General features: G+C 32.5%; 2 protein-coding genes across 3 annotated transcripts; both read left to right on the forward strand.

The window, feature by feature from the left end:
- The first annotated feature begins 3,185 nt into the window (after positions 1-3,185).
- LOC123882143 (D-3-phosphoglycerate dehydrogenase 2, chloroplastic-like) lies at positions 3,186-7,151 on the forward strand. The gene is made up of 5 exons (XM_045930950.1): positions 3,186-4,323; positions 4,951-5,327; positions 5,493-5,603; positions 5,707-5,802; positions 6,076-7,151. Exons 1-5 carry the CDS (start codon positions 3,699-3,701, stop codon positions 6,745-6,747), a joined length of 1,881 nt encoding a protein of 626 aa, XP_045786906.1. The 5' UTR covers positions 3,186-3,698; the 3' UTR covers positions 6,748-7,151.
- A 941-nt stretch (positions 7,152-8,092) lies between these two features.
- On the forward strand, positions 8,093-12,124 carry LOC123923392 (RNA-binding protein with multiple splicing). Of its 2 annotated transcripts, none has more exons than XM_045976082.1 (8): positions 8,093-8,346; positions 8,444-8,699; positions 8,902-9,031; positions 9,331-9,445; positions 10,143-10,234; positions 10,344-10,413; positions 10,528-10,610; positions 11,599-12,124. In XM_045976082.1, the coding sequence occupies exons 1-8, from the start codon at positions 8,245-8,247 to the stop codon at positions 11,693-11,695; spliced, it is 945 nt and encodes a 314-aa protein (XP_045832038.1). In that variant the 5' UTR covers positions 8,093-8,244; the 3' UTR covers positions 11,696-12,124. The 2 variants fall into 2 exon arrangements, with proteins under 2 accessions (XP_045832038.1, XP_045832039.1); XM_045976083.1 differs by having other exon boundaries at positions 8,096-8,346; positions 8,908-9,031.
- The last annotated feature ends 445 nt before the right edge of the window (positions 12,125-12,569 follow it).

The raw sequence follows: 12,569 nt of genomic DNA on the forward strand, positions 1-12,569 counted from the left end.
ATAATAAGTTTTAGAGAGAAAAACAAGTCAAAAGCTCTAACTTAAGGCGAAAAAATTAAGCTATATTTTGCGTTAAAGAGCCTTTTTAGGCTAACAAAGTTAGGGCAACAACTTTTAACTCGAGATTGAGAATAGGTTTCAATGGAAAATGAGATCAAACTTAATTACTTTATGTTGTGTTCTGTCGTACTGATGGGTGTTATCTAATTCAACTATATTGATATTTAGTGGTATTATTTAAACTATGACTTATGGACATTCCTTGTTTTTAATTTTTTTTTTAAGACTTTTATGTATTTCAAAACAATAAATAAATTTTATTATTTTTATTTTTAATAGTAATAACTTTTTATATGATACTAGTCTTAATCATTTAATAATAGCTCATTTTATCTATTTTTCTATGAAGGACATCTTCATTTAAATTTGAAACGGAAAAAATAAATAAATAGAAGCAAACTTTTTTTTTTTGTAAAGAAAGAGGGTCAAAGTCTAAAAGAGAAGAAAACTATACAGGTACACGAATATTCCTAGGCATGTAGACCCCGAAAATATTATCGAAAAAGAGACTTGAGATCCTACCAAAATGAGTCTCCATAACATGAATTTAAAAAGAATTCAGAGAAAAGTTTTAACCAGCCAATCAACACATTTATTTCATTCCTGTCAAGTATGATTGACTTGCACCTGCCAAACATAGCCTAAAAGCTCTTGAATACGACGCAAACTTTTGGTGCAAATATAAACAGAGATTTTTTTTTTTTGTAAATATTTTCTTTTATTTCGAATTGAATAGTACACTTAGTAAGAGAGTATGCTATTACCTGCTACTACTCCTAACTCCTAACCCCTACCCTCCCAAAAGTAAAGGACGCGAGAATCTTTCATATTATTTGAAAATTGAGAGAGGAAATATAAATAAATTATAAGGAATCATACCGAATCTATTAAGGATAATTTTTCCTATATAAAAATACCTTTGAAGATATTCTATAAGCTGGGAGGATGCATCAGTGGTCCTACTAGTGTTTACTTTACTTATCTTTATATTCATGGCACAATTCTAAAGTATTATATTTCCAAATAATAATATGCAAGGATAAAAATTTGCATTATATATAAATATATTATCTTCATTATTTGATCAATAAATTTTATTATATCTAATTTAATTTACTAATAAAATTATTAGTTTAATAATAAAAAACAATTTATATATGATACTCCCTCTTATCCTTTTTTTTTTATAAAATACAATACATTTTTTATATTCATTGAATAACTAATTATTTAATCTATATTATAGACCAAATAGTTTAATTATTTGATAAATTTGAAAAGACAATTGTCTCTTATAAAACGAGTCAGAAGAAGGACAAAATTTATTTTATGTGTGCACCATAAAATTTATCTTTTGGTTTTGTAAGGGTTTGAGCATTCTGATACTCCTTAATCCTTATTAATATTCAAAAAAAAAATAAAGCACAAAAGCTAGAACATGATTCTCAAGCAGAGCAGCCATTAAAACATGAAAAAAGCACCAATAATGCAAATATGATAATCATGTTGACTAATATGACTATGGGTAGATGCGTTTTCAAAGACAATGACAAGCCCATAAATGAGATGATTTTACTCCATTGGTTACTTATGGAATATAATCAACCACAACTTTTTCAATTAGAGGAAATTCAATATAGGATTCTTCCTAAATACTGTAGGTGACTACTAGTGGAGTACTACTTGTTTGTAGAGCCAATTAAGAAGTTTATTCACTTAATCAAGTTATCTAATATTTTGCAAAAAAGAGCATATGAACTTTGCTTCAAAATCCCTTTTTTTTTTCTTTCTAATTTTGTTTTTCCTATGATTCCATCCAACTCACTTGCCAAACTGAAATCAATCACATATTAAATCCAGCAAAGTTAAAACCATCAGATGAAAATCTTTAAACTCAGGAAATCAAATTTAAATAGTAAATTAAAATATTAGTCATTCTTTTTTTTGAACAAGAAAATATTAGTCATTCTATCTTTGTCACTAGTAGTAGTTCTGAAATTTTGAATTGGATGTGACTAAATCCTATTAACTAACTTCAAAATTGAAAGATATTTTCACTTATATAAAAATAACGGTCCAACAAATCGTAAATAAATTTTTATATTATCTTAATTTTTATGTTTGAACTGAAATTTCTTTGGGCACAGCTGTGTAGTTTTAATCACTTGAATCGGGTAGGATTATAATGAGTGAAAAACTCTCCATCGAGAGATTTAACATTACCACATTCTTAAGACTAAATTCGAACACAAAATCTCTAATTAAACTAGAAGACACTTTTATCGTCTAATTGAAGTTTTTTTAAATCATCATTTTAAAATTTAAGTTAAATCTAATTCAATTCTACAAAATCTACTTCTAAATTGTGAGAGATGCATCTCATTTATATAAATACATTTTTAAGTTATATCTCATTCAATATAAAACTTTCAACATTAATAATTATGGAACTTTCGATAGCAAATAATTGTTTCAAGAGAATGTCTCATTATAGCGTGTTTTTCGAGAAATCACTTAGTTGATGATTTGTTCTTCAATCTTAAAGAACTCGGCTCGAAACCCAACATCGAGAGAATATCTCATTATAAAAAAAAGTTAATTACACTTTTACAATATTTATATACCTCAATTTATTTATCTCGATAGAATATTAATGCAACATTTTTTTTTTCACCAATATAATTTTATTTATTGTTTTTCAATTCATCTAACTACCAAGTACAATAACTACTACTATTAATACGAATATTTTAATGCATTAATTTTTTTTTTGGCATAGACGAAATGACAAAGACATTAAAAACTCACACATACAAAATGGAATGACCGAAGTTCGAACTCAGATCATGACGTCCGACACTAACAATTTCGATATTTCTGCCAGTTGAGTTAGGATTTGTGGACAATGCATCAAACTTTATTTATCATTGAAATTAACACAATTACTCCCTTCAATCTCATATATTCTATTCGGTCTCATATAACAAATGTATTTGGATTATAATATTGATCATATACACTAGTTATTGAATGAACCTATAAATTGAGATTAACACAATTACTCCCTTCAATCTCATATATTCTCTGTGGTGTCAACAAATGTATTTTATATTTATATTTAGAGTAGTAAGTATTTAGTCCAATGCATGTGGTCCAAATTTATACTATCAACTTCATTTGATTTTAAGACACAGAAGACTATATTTTTAATGGAGTGAGAAAATAATGATTATTGAAATTTCCACAAAAATACTAATATATTATTATATTCAATTGCTATTGTTATTCAATTCAACAATGAACACAAATAGCAATGGTGAAATCCTCCACCAACCACCAAAAACCTCAAGCTGAAGTAAAATCTCCCATTTGCCGCACAAAAACTTCCTTTGTTATTATTGGTTTGAAATTTGTATTATATATAGAAATGCTAAATGAATGAATGAATGAATGCCTCAATTCATCATTCAAAACCGTACGTAACCAAGACCCCACCCCCCCTCCCCATGAACCTTTCTTCTATATTTTGAACACAGAGCACATTCATTCTATTCAATTCAATCATCAAAAAACAGAGCAAAAAAACAGAGCAAAAAACAGAGAGAAATTAAGCATTTACTAGATCCATCCATCCATCAATGGCATCTTCAGCTTCTACCAAACCAATTTTCTCTTCACCTATCATCTCTTCTTCACAACCCAAATCTTCAAAATCCTCAAATCTCTCATTTCTAAGCTCCAACACTTTTGGAGTCAAACCAAACAATAACATCAACAACCTTAAACTCTCTTCCCAACAACATTCCTTTGTAGTCAAAAGTGTTTTAAAAACTGCTGACCAAACAAAACAAACAACAAGTTCCAACAATGTTGCTTTTAATGATGAAAAACCAACGATCTTGGTCTCTGAGAAACTTGGAGAAGCTGGATTACAAGTGTTAAGACAATTAGGAAACGTGGTATGTGCTTATGATTTATCACCAGAAGATCTTTGCAAGAAGATCTCTAGCTGTGATGCTTTGATTGTTAGAAGCGGAACGAAAGTTACGAGACAAGTGTTTGAAGCAGGACAAGGAAAGTTGAAAGTTGTTGGTAGAGCTGGTGTTGGAATTGATAATGTGGATCTACAAGCTGCTACTGAATTTGGTTGTCTTGTTGTTAATGCTCCAACAGCTAATACTATTGCTGCTGCTGAACATGGTATTGCTCTTCTTGCTGCTATGGCTCGTAATGTTTCTCAGGCTGATGCTTCCCTTAAAGCAGGTACGATCGATATATATATATGTTTATGATTAATTCCTGAATATGGATTCTCTGCAGTCAAGGTTCCACGGCGCATTCACGTAGTTAGAGATCAGATAGTACAGATAAATTGTGCTTTAAATCCGAACAGTCTGATCTTGATCCAACAATGTGGTGACCGTGTGAATGCCTGGAATATATGACCAAAGAGAATCTAGGATACTAGTTTCATTCACTAACTATGCATGCATAGTTTAATGCTATTAATGAAAATTAGTTAGTAGCTGTTAATTTATCTATCTACTTACAAGAATTTGTATATATTATGTTGATTGTTGATTGACAATGTTTGAAATTGTGATTTAAGATCAGAGGACTAAAATTAATTTTTAAGGTTTCAAATTGTAGTTGTGTTGAGGTCACATCATACTTCTTGCTTGATTATTACCTTGTGGTATCTTGTTTTCTGCATATGCAGCCAGCCATAATTGCTGATTTTTAGAAACTTTGGATTTTCCTTTCGATCTTTAATAAATAAGGAAAAAAAACTAGTTCAAATAACCTTGTGATATTATTTTTTAATACAACATCAAAAAAACATTTGATGTTCAAATAACATGATTATGAGATCTTAATATGTTTTGTCAGGAAAATGGCTAAGAAACAAGTATGTGGGAGTATCTATGGTTGGTAAAACATTAGCAGTAATGGGATTTGGAAAAGTTGGATCTGAAGTTGCTAGGCGTGCAAAAGGATTAGGAATGAATGTGGTAGCTCATGACCCTTATGCTCCAGCTGATAGAGCACGTGCTGTTGGTGTTGAATTAGTCTCATTTGATCAAGCAATCACAACCGCTGATTTCATCTCACTTCACATGCCTCTAACTCCTACTACTAACAAAGTCTTCAATGAAAACACTTTTGCTAAGATGAAGAAGGGTGTGAGAATCATCAATGTTGCTAGAGGTGGTGTTATTGATGAAGATGCTTTAGTCAAAGCTCTTGATAGTGGAATTGTTGCTCAGGTTAACCCTTTTACTCCAATTTTACTATTATTACAGTTATCTAATCTTAATAACATACTCGTAAACAACTCATTTGAACTGCGTTAACCCTTTAAAAATTTATCGAATATCGTTGCATGATACTATATATCATGATAGATTACTATTATGTTGCATGTTGAGCAGGCAGCTCTTGATGTGTTCACTGAGGAACCACCAGCCAAAGACAGTAAGTTAGTACAACATGAGAATGTGATTGCTACCCCTCATCTTGGAGCTAGCACAAAAGAAGCACAGGTTTTTTTTTTCTCTTTAATATCCAACTTTCATTTTTTTCCTTTCTTTTGGCACACATGATTTTCTGACCAAGTTATTTTTCTTACCAATTTTGACTCAATAGGAAGGTGTGGCTATTGAAATAGCAGAGGCTGTTGTTGGTGCATTGAATGGTGAACTTTCAGCAACTGCTGTCAATGCTCCTATGGTTGCTCCTGAGGTAAAAAAAACAAAACATTTGGACATTATTTCAACTAGTTTGCCCATCAGTCTGTTTTTCTCGAATGAAGACCATAGTTGGCCTCGATGAAAATTAAACTTGAAGTTTTGACGAAATTCTTTTGTCTAGTGTTGTTATTTTTAATTCAAAATTTAATTAGAATTAGTTTAGATGTAGGTCACATTGGTTGAACCACGTAAATTATGATGTATGCACATTGTTCTTCTTTTGCTTCTATTTTATTTCTGTCATAACTGTTGGCAATTTCATCAGGTGTTATCTGAATTGGCTCCATATGTTGTGCTGGCTGAGAAGCTGGGAAGGTTAGCTGTGCAGTTGGTATCTGGAGGAAGCGGAATCCAATCTATAAAAGTGGTTTACCGATCGGCCAGAGGCCCTGATGACCTAGACACCAGACTACTCCGAGCCATGATCACAAAAGGCATCATCGAACCAATATCAAACACAATTGTCAACCTTGTAAACGCTGACTACATTGCAAAGCAAAAAGGCCTCCGCATAAGCGAGGAAAGAGTCGTTGTTGATTCATCTCCTGAGCTACCCGTTGAGTCGATCCAGATACAAATATCGCACGTGGAGTCCAAATTCGCGAGTGCTGTATCTGAGACTGGTCAGATAAGCATTGACGGAAAAGTGAAGTACGGTACACCACATCTTACATGTGTGGGATCTTTCGGTGTGGATGTCAGCTTGGAAGGGAATCTGATTTTGTGCAGACAGATTGATCAGCCCGGGATGATTGGCCTAGTTGGAAACATATTAGGTGAACAAAATGTGAATGTGAACTATATGAGTGTCGGAAGAATGTCGCGTAGGAAGAAAGCACTTATGGCTATCGGTGTCGATGAAGAACCAAATAAGGAAGCTCTTACCAATATTGGAGCTGTGCCTGCTATTGAGGAGTTTGTGTTTCTCAAGCTTTAGAAGTTGAATGGATTTCAACTTGAGTTTTGGAAAATAATACTATATATAGGTATTGATTGGGGGCAAATAAGTTAATGAATTTGTGATTTTAGTAGAATGCTTGAGGAAAGTGATAGCTATATTATGAAGTAATGGATGATAGAGAATAAATAAAGGCTAGCTGAAAATAATAGCAGCTAGTAGTGTGTAGTGTGTGAAGTTTTGTATCACGGTTTCAAGTTATGTTTTCTAGCATTAAATATGTACAAACTATTTGTTATTTTGTAATTGAAGTTTTTTTGTTACTTTTGTTCACTGTTGCAAAACTAGTGTGCAATTATTTGAAATGGAAAAAGTAGGTGAAAAATATAATGTGATGTACGACCAACTGGAACTAGCATACATAAGCAATCCATCTGTTTTCATCCCTTGATGTTTTCCTTTACCTATAATCTACTACCTTAATAAATCGACCAACTTTTATATAACCTGCACAAATCCATAGATTTGAGTTCAAGTGGCACGCACAGGACCTTCGATCGACCATGGCGAATTCATTCTATTGAAGCGTAACGTAAAACTTATCATATCGTATTTCTTTGATTTGGAATTTCCAGAATGTTGTCGGGGAATCCCCCCATTTGATTAATGAAAGTAACATTAAAAAAACATCAACATATCCCGCACAGATCCATCAACATTTAAAAAAGCAAATGCTAACGAGTGTCTCCGAGAGATCCATCAACATTGAAAAAAAAAACAAATGTTAATGAGGACCCTTGGGACACTCTTTTAATACCTTAAATAGTAAGTATGAAAAATTTATGAGAATGTATAAAGTCAACACATTGAAAATTGTAGTGTTTAATCTTTTGAATAAAAAGTTTCTTTTAATGAAAGATTTAAAAAGTGAAATAAAAAATTAAATATTATTATGAATCATGTAGTAATAATAATTATTATTTACTTTTTTTTATTAGTAAGAAAATAAACAAGAAAAAACTAAGATTATTTACTTTGAAACTAGTTATTCAAAATTATTATTTGAGAAACAACTCTTAACAATTATTCATTTGTAACTATTTTCTGATTATTTATTATTTATTTATTTTTGTCTAAAATTATTTCAAGGACAAATTTACTTTTATTATTTATTTATTTATTTATTTTGGTCTAAATATTTTTGTTAACATGTTTATTTTTACACAATTACATAAGTTTTAATTTTCAAGTAAAAATAGCACTTTGTAATAAGACATGATAAATTAGGAAATCATAGTAATTATTATTTTTTTTTTGACGATCATAGTCATTATGTTGAACTTCTTATTTAATTTAATTTTTTGAAAATATAAAGTGGCATCATCAACTTGAGTAGTGCTTTGTTTGGACAGAGTAGACAACAACAACAAACAACAACGCCAGACAGATTCAGCAGCAGTAACTAACTCTAACTGGGCGCGTGTTCTTCTAGGGTTAGGGTTAGGGTTAGGGTTAGGGTTTCTTTCCCAATTTCTCATGGCGGGTACCGGAATTCACCCTTACCACCAACAATGGCCCCCCGCTGCCGCACCTCCTCCTCCTCCACCTGCCGCTATTCCTTCTCCTTCCTCCGAAGAGGTATGTACCTTCACTTTCATTTCCAAAATCCAATCTTTCTATCAAACGTGTAATGCAATTCAATTCAATTTAATTCGATTCGATGCAATTCGTTTAGGTTCGAACGATATTCATAACTGGTCTTCCTGAAGATGTAAAAGAAAGAGAACTTCAGAACCTTCTTCGTTGGTTACCTGGTTTTGAAGCTTCTCAGTTGAATTTCAAAGCTGAAAAGCCTATGGGCTTTGCTCTCTTCTCTTCTCCTCATCAAGCTATTGCTGCCAAAGACATTCTTCAGGATATGCTTTTTGATCCTGAATCCAAATCTGTTCTTCACACTGAGATGGCCAAGAAAAATCTTTTTGTCAAAAGAGGTCATTTTGTTCAATTCAATTCAAAATTCAATCTATAAACAATAAGTGCATGTTTGAAATGACCGCGACATGCCAAAGTGGGGTTTTTGTTTTTATCCCTATCACGATGACACTGCGGAGGAACTAACCGGCAATTCAAACATGCACTAACACATTTCCTTGTGCATTAGATAAGTGTTACTTATTTTGATTTTTTTTGTAGGAATAGGAGCTGATGCGGGTGCTTTTGATCAAAGTAAACGGTTAAGAACAGCTGGGGATTATAACCATACTGGTTATGTAACCCCATCTCCTTTTCATCCTCCACCACCGCCTGTTTGGGGTCCACATGGGTAAACTAACTAAAACAAACCACACCTTATTAAGAATTATTGTCATCAAATAGTGGCTATAGCGGCACTATTGTGCAACAGAGTTTGAATAAATCACTATTGTTATGTGATATGCTATTTAGTACAAAACGTTATCAAATAGTTGCCATAGGGGCGTTATACCACTGTTGTGTAGCGGAATTTGAGCAAACCGGCAACAACTATTTTTTGCAGTCCGCTATTGACAACATTGATAAGAATCTCTTTTTGTTTGTTCCTTCTTGTTATTAACTGAAACTTTGTGTGTTTTTATGGTCTAGGTATATGGCCCCAGCACCTCCTCCTCCGTATGATCCATATGCAGGCTATCCTGTTGCACCAGTACCGATGCCTGCTCCTGTGTCTATAGCACCTAGCAGTTATGTTCCAATTCAGGTGAGAGTGGCTTACACACTGTTAATGCTGCTTTGCTCTCACTTATCTTCATAACTTCTTCACGTGCAATGTTGAGCTCGTGTTTTATAAATAAGGAAGATGGAATTTTTTATTGTTCTGTTAGCTATAAGTTATGTAATGTTTGCTTGCTTATTTAATTAAATTTCTCTTTTGTTGATGAGGGCTGGATCTCTGCTCTTGTTGGTATTACTATGTTGCTTTAGAAATTGATCAAGTATTTATCTGCATATAGTTGTGCTCACGAACTGTCAATGAAGTATTGAACGTTAAGAGTTCTACAATTGCATATAAGAGGGAAATATTTGCATATCTCCTTTATCAGATGTGTTGTTGACTTAATTGCTATATGCTGCTCATAATTAGAATCATATTTTAGAGATTACATCAGTATTTTAAATACAGATGAAGCCAACACTAAATTAATTAATACCTTTACGTAATGAATGTCTAAATGTGTTATGTGCATCCTGTTGGAAAATATACGATGTTTAAAGGGTAAAACAGAAGTATTATTCATTCCAAGTATATTTATATTTGGTTTTACCTTAGTTATTATAATGCACTGATATTTGTTTTGTCAGGTTATCTAATTTTTTGGTGTTTAATTTTATCAATTCCGCTGGATTTTTTCTGTTTATTATTAAATGCTTTCTGTTAACTTAAATATTCTGTACAGAACACTAAAGATAATCCTCCTTGCAATACCCTGTTTATTGGGAACTTGGGAGAGAACATTAATGAGGATGAAGTGAGGGGCCTTTTCAGTGTGTATGTACAACTTATCCTTTGACACAGACTAATCTGTTCAGTTTATGTAGTATTTAGTATGATGTCTCAAATATGGGATTAATCTGTTGAACTTGGCTTTGTAATGCAGACAACCTGGTTTTAAGCAAATGAAGATTATAAGGCAGGAGAGGCATACCGTTTGCTTCATTGAGTTTGAAGTCTGTAAACTTTTGTTCATATTTGTGGCTTTTATTGTCTTAAAACCTTTTCTGATTTACGATTACATTTTCATTCAAATTTTCCTCAGTTTCGAATTGAATAACCTATTGCAGGATGTGAATAGTGCTACAAATGTACACCACAATCTGCAGGGTGCTGTTATACCAAGTTCTGGTTCAATTGGCATGCGGATACAATATCCTTTTTTATTGTCAAGCATCTTAAGCTTTGTTTTCTTGATTTATTTTCACTCTCATGTTCATTCTCTAATTAAACCAGCATCTGGGAATTATGATTGGGGAATACATGAGAAGGTTTGCTTAAATGCTTGCACTTATTCCAATTTACCATGTATATTTGCTTTGGTCTTTTAATGTACTTTTCATAAATGATACTGGAACCATGAATTTCTTCCGTTTGTTTTTTCAATTGTTTTTTTTTTTTTAATTTGTAATTGTTTTTATACATTTGCAATTGGTGTTATCCCAAGTTCTGGTTCAATTTGTAATTGTTTTGATATGGATACAACTGCCAAAAACAAATATCAGTAAATTGAGGGCTCAGGCTTCGTATTTGTTGACTGATGTTTCTTGCAACTATCTCTTATCTCTCACCGTGCATTCAATAAACACTCATACTTTGCATTCAATTTGGTTGTGATTTCTTCATTCTGTTGTAGTCAGTAAATTAAGCTTTGTTTTCTTGATTTATTTTCACTCTCATGTTCATTCTCTAATTAAACCAGCATCTGGGAATTATGATTGGGGAATACATGAGAAGGTTTGCTTAAATGCTTGCACTTATTCCAATTTACCATGTATATTTGCTTTGGTCTTTTAATGTACTTTTCATAAATGATACTGGAACCATGAATTTCTTCCGTTTGTTTTTTCAATTGTTTTTTTTTTTTTAATTTGTAATTGTTTTTATACATTTGCAATTGGTGTTATCCCAAGTTCTGGTTCAATTTGTAATTGTTTTGATATGGATACAACTGCCAAAAACAAATATCAGTAAATTGAGGGCTCAGGCTTCGTATTTGTTGACTGATGTTTCTTGCAACTATCTCTTATCTCTCACCGTGCATTCAATAAACACTCATACTTTGCATTCAATTTGGTTGTGATTTCTTCATTCTGTTGTAGTCAAGAAATTCTTTTGTACTTTCCTTGACTTCTTAGCAGATATTCCAAAAATCCATTTGGGAAAAGAAAAGATGGCAACTTCCCTATGGCTGTTCCTGGTGCCAATGGAGCTCCACTTGCAATGACTTATCAGTAGCTTGAAGGGGATGTACTCTGTTCTTTATGCTCCAACCAATATTACTACATAATAGGATGCATCTTGCAGCTGTTACATGCATCCATTGATTATCAAGTCATCGCCATTATCATCCCTGCTCATGTTTAATGAATGCACAGTGGCATCATATATACATACATTTGGCTATGTTATATTTATCAGACATGCATTTCTTGGCAGCATGTGTTGGTTCACAAATTACTTTCATAGGTGTTTAGGTGATGCTCATTTGTAGAAACTGTGCATGGGTCTAAATTTTGTTTAAATTGTGTTTATTGTCATTAGACTTTCTGTATACATTGGTATTAGGAATGCTTATCCAAGCAGGCATTGGTATCTGCTTGCATTTTTAGGTTCATGTGTTGTTTATTTGACATACATCTTATTACGATGCTTGCTTTGTTTTCATGGCACTGGTTGGCTAGGGTATGTAGAAATTAGGATACCATATCATAGGTCCATCTACCCTCTTGACTCGCATTACCATTGTCATTACACCACATTTTTAACCTCCTGTTTTTCAAATTTAGTTTCAGTGAACTGGGGTTGTACTTTAGATGATAAAATATGGTGTTATAATCGGTGATTAGAAAGTTAATGGTTACATAAATATGTAATTAACTATTAAGTTCTTAAACTTCTTTTGATTGATTTTGAAATCACCGAATATAACTTGTATTTTCTCTTCTAAAGTACACTGCCATGCCTTGGGAGTAGTCTTTGTTTTTTTAAACTACATCCACCCTAGCATTCATGACTCCATTTGATCAGAGCATTAATGTTAATGCGTTGAAGTTAAACCTATTTAAAGAAATCTCCGGATTGTCTGATTTATACAGGGTTGCAACATGAC

The sequence above is a fragment of the Trifolium pratense genome, linkage group LG4 (assembly GCF_020283565.1).
Source record: "Trifolium pratense cultivar HEN17-A07 linkage group LG4, ARS_RC_1.1, whole genome shotgun sequence".
NCBI lineage: Eukaryota > Viridiplantae > Streptophyta > Magnoliopsida > Fabales > Fabaceae > Trifolium > Trifolium pratense.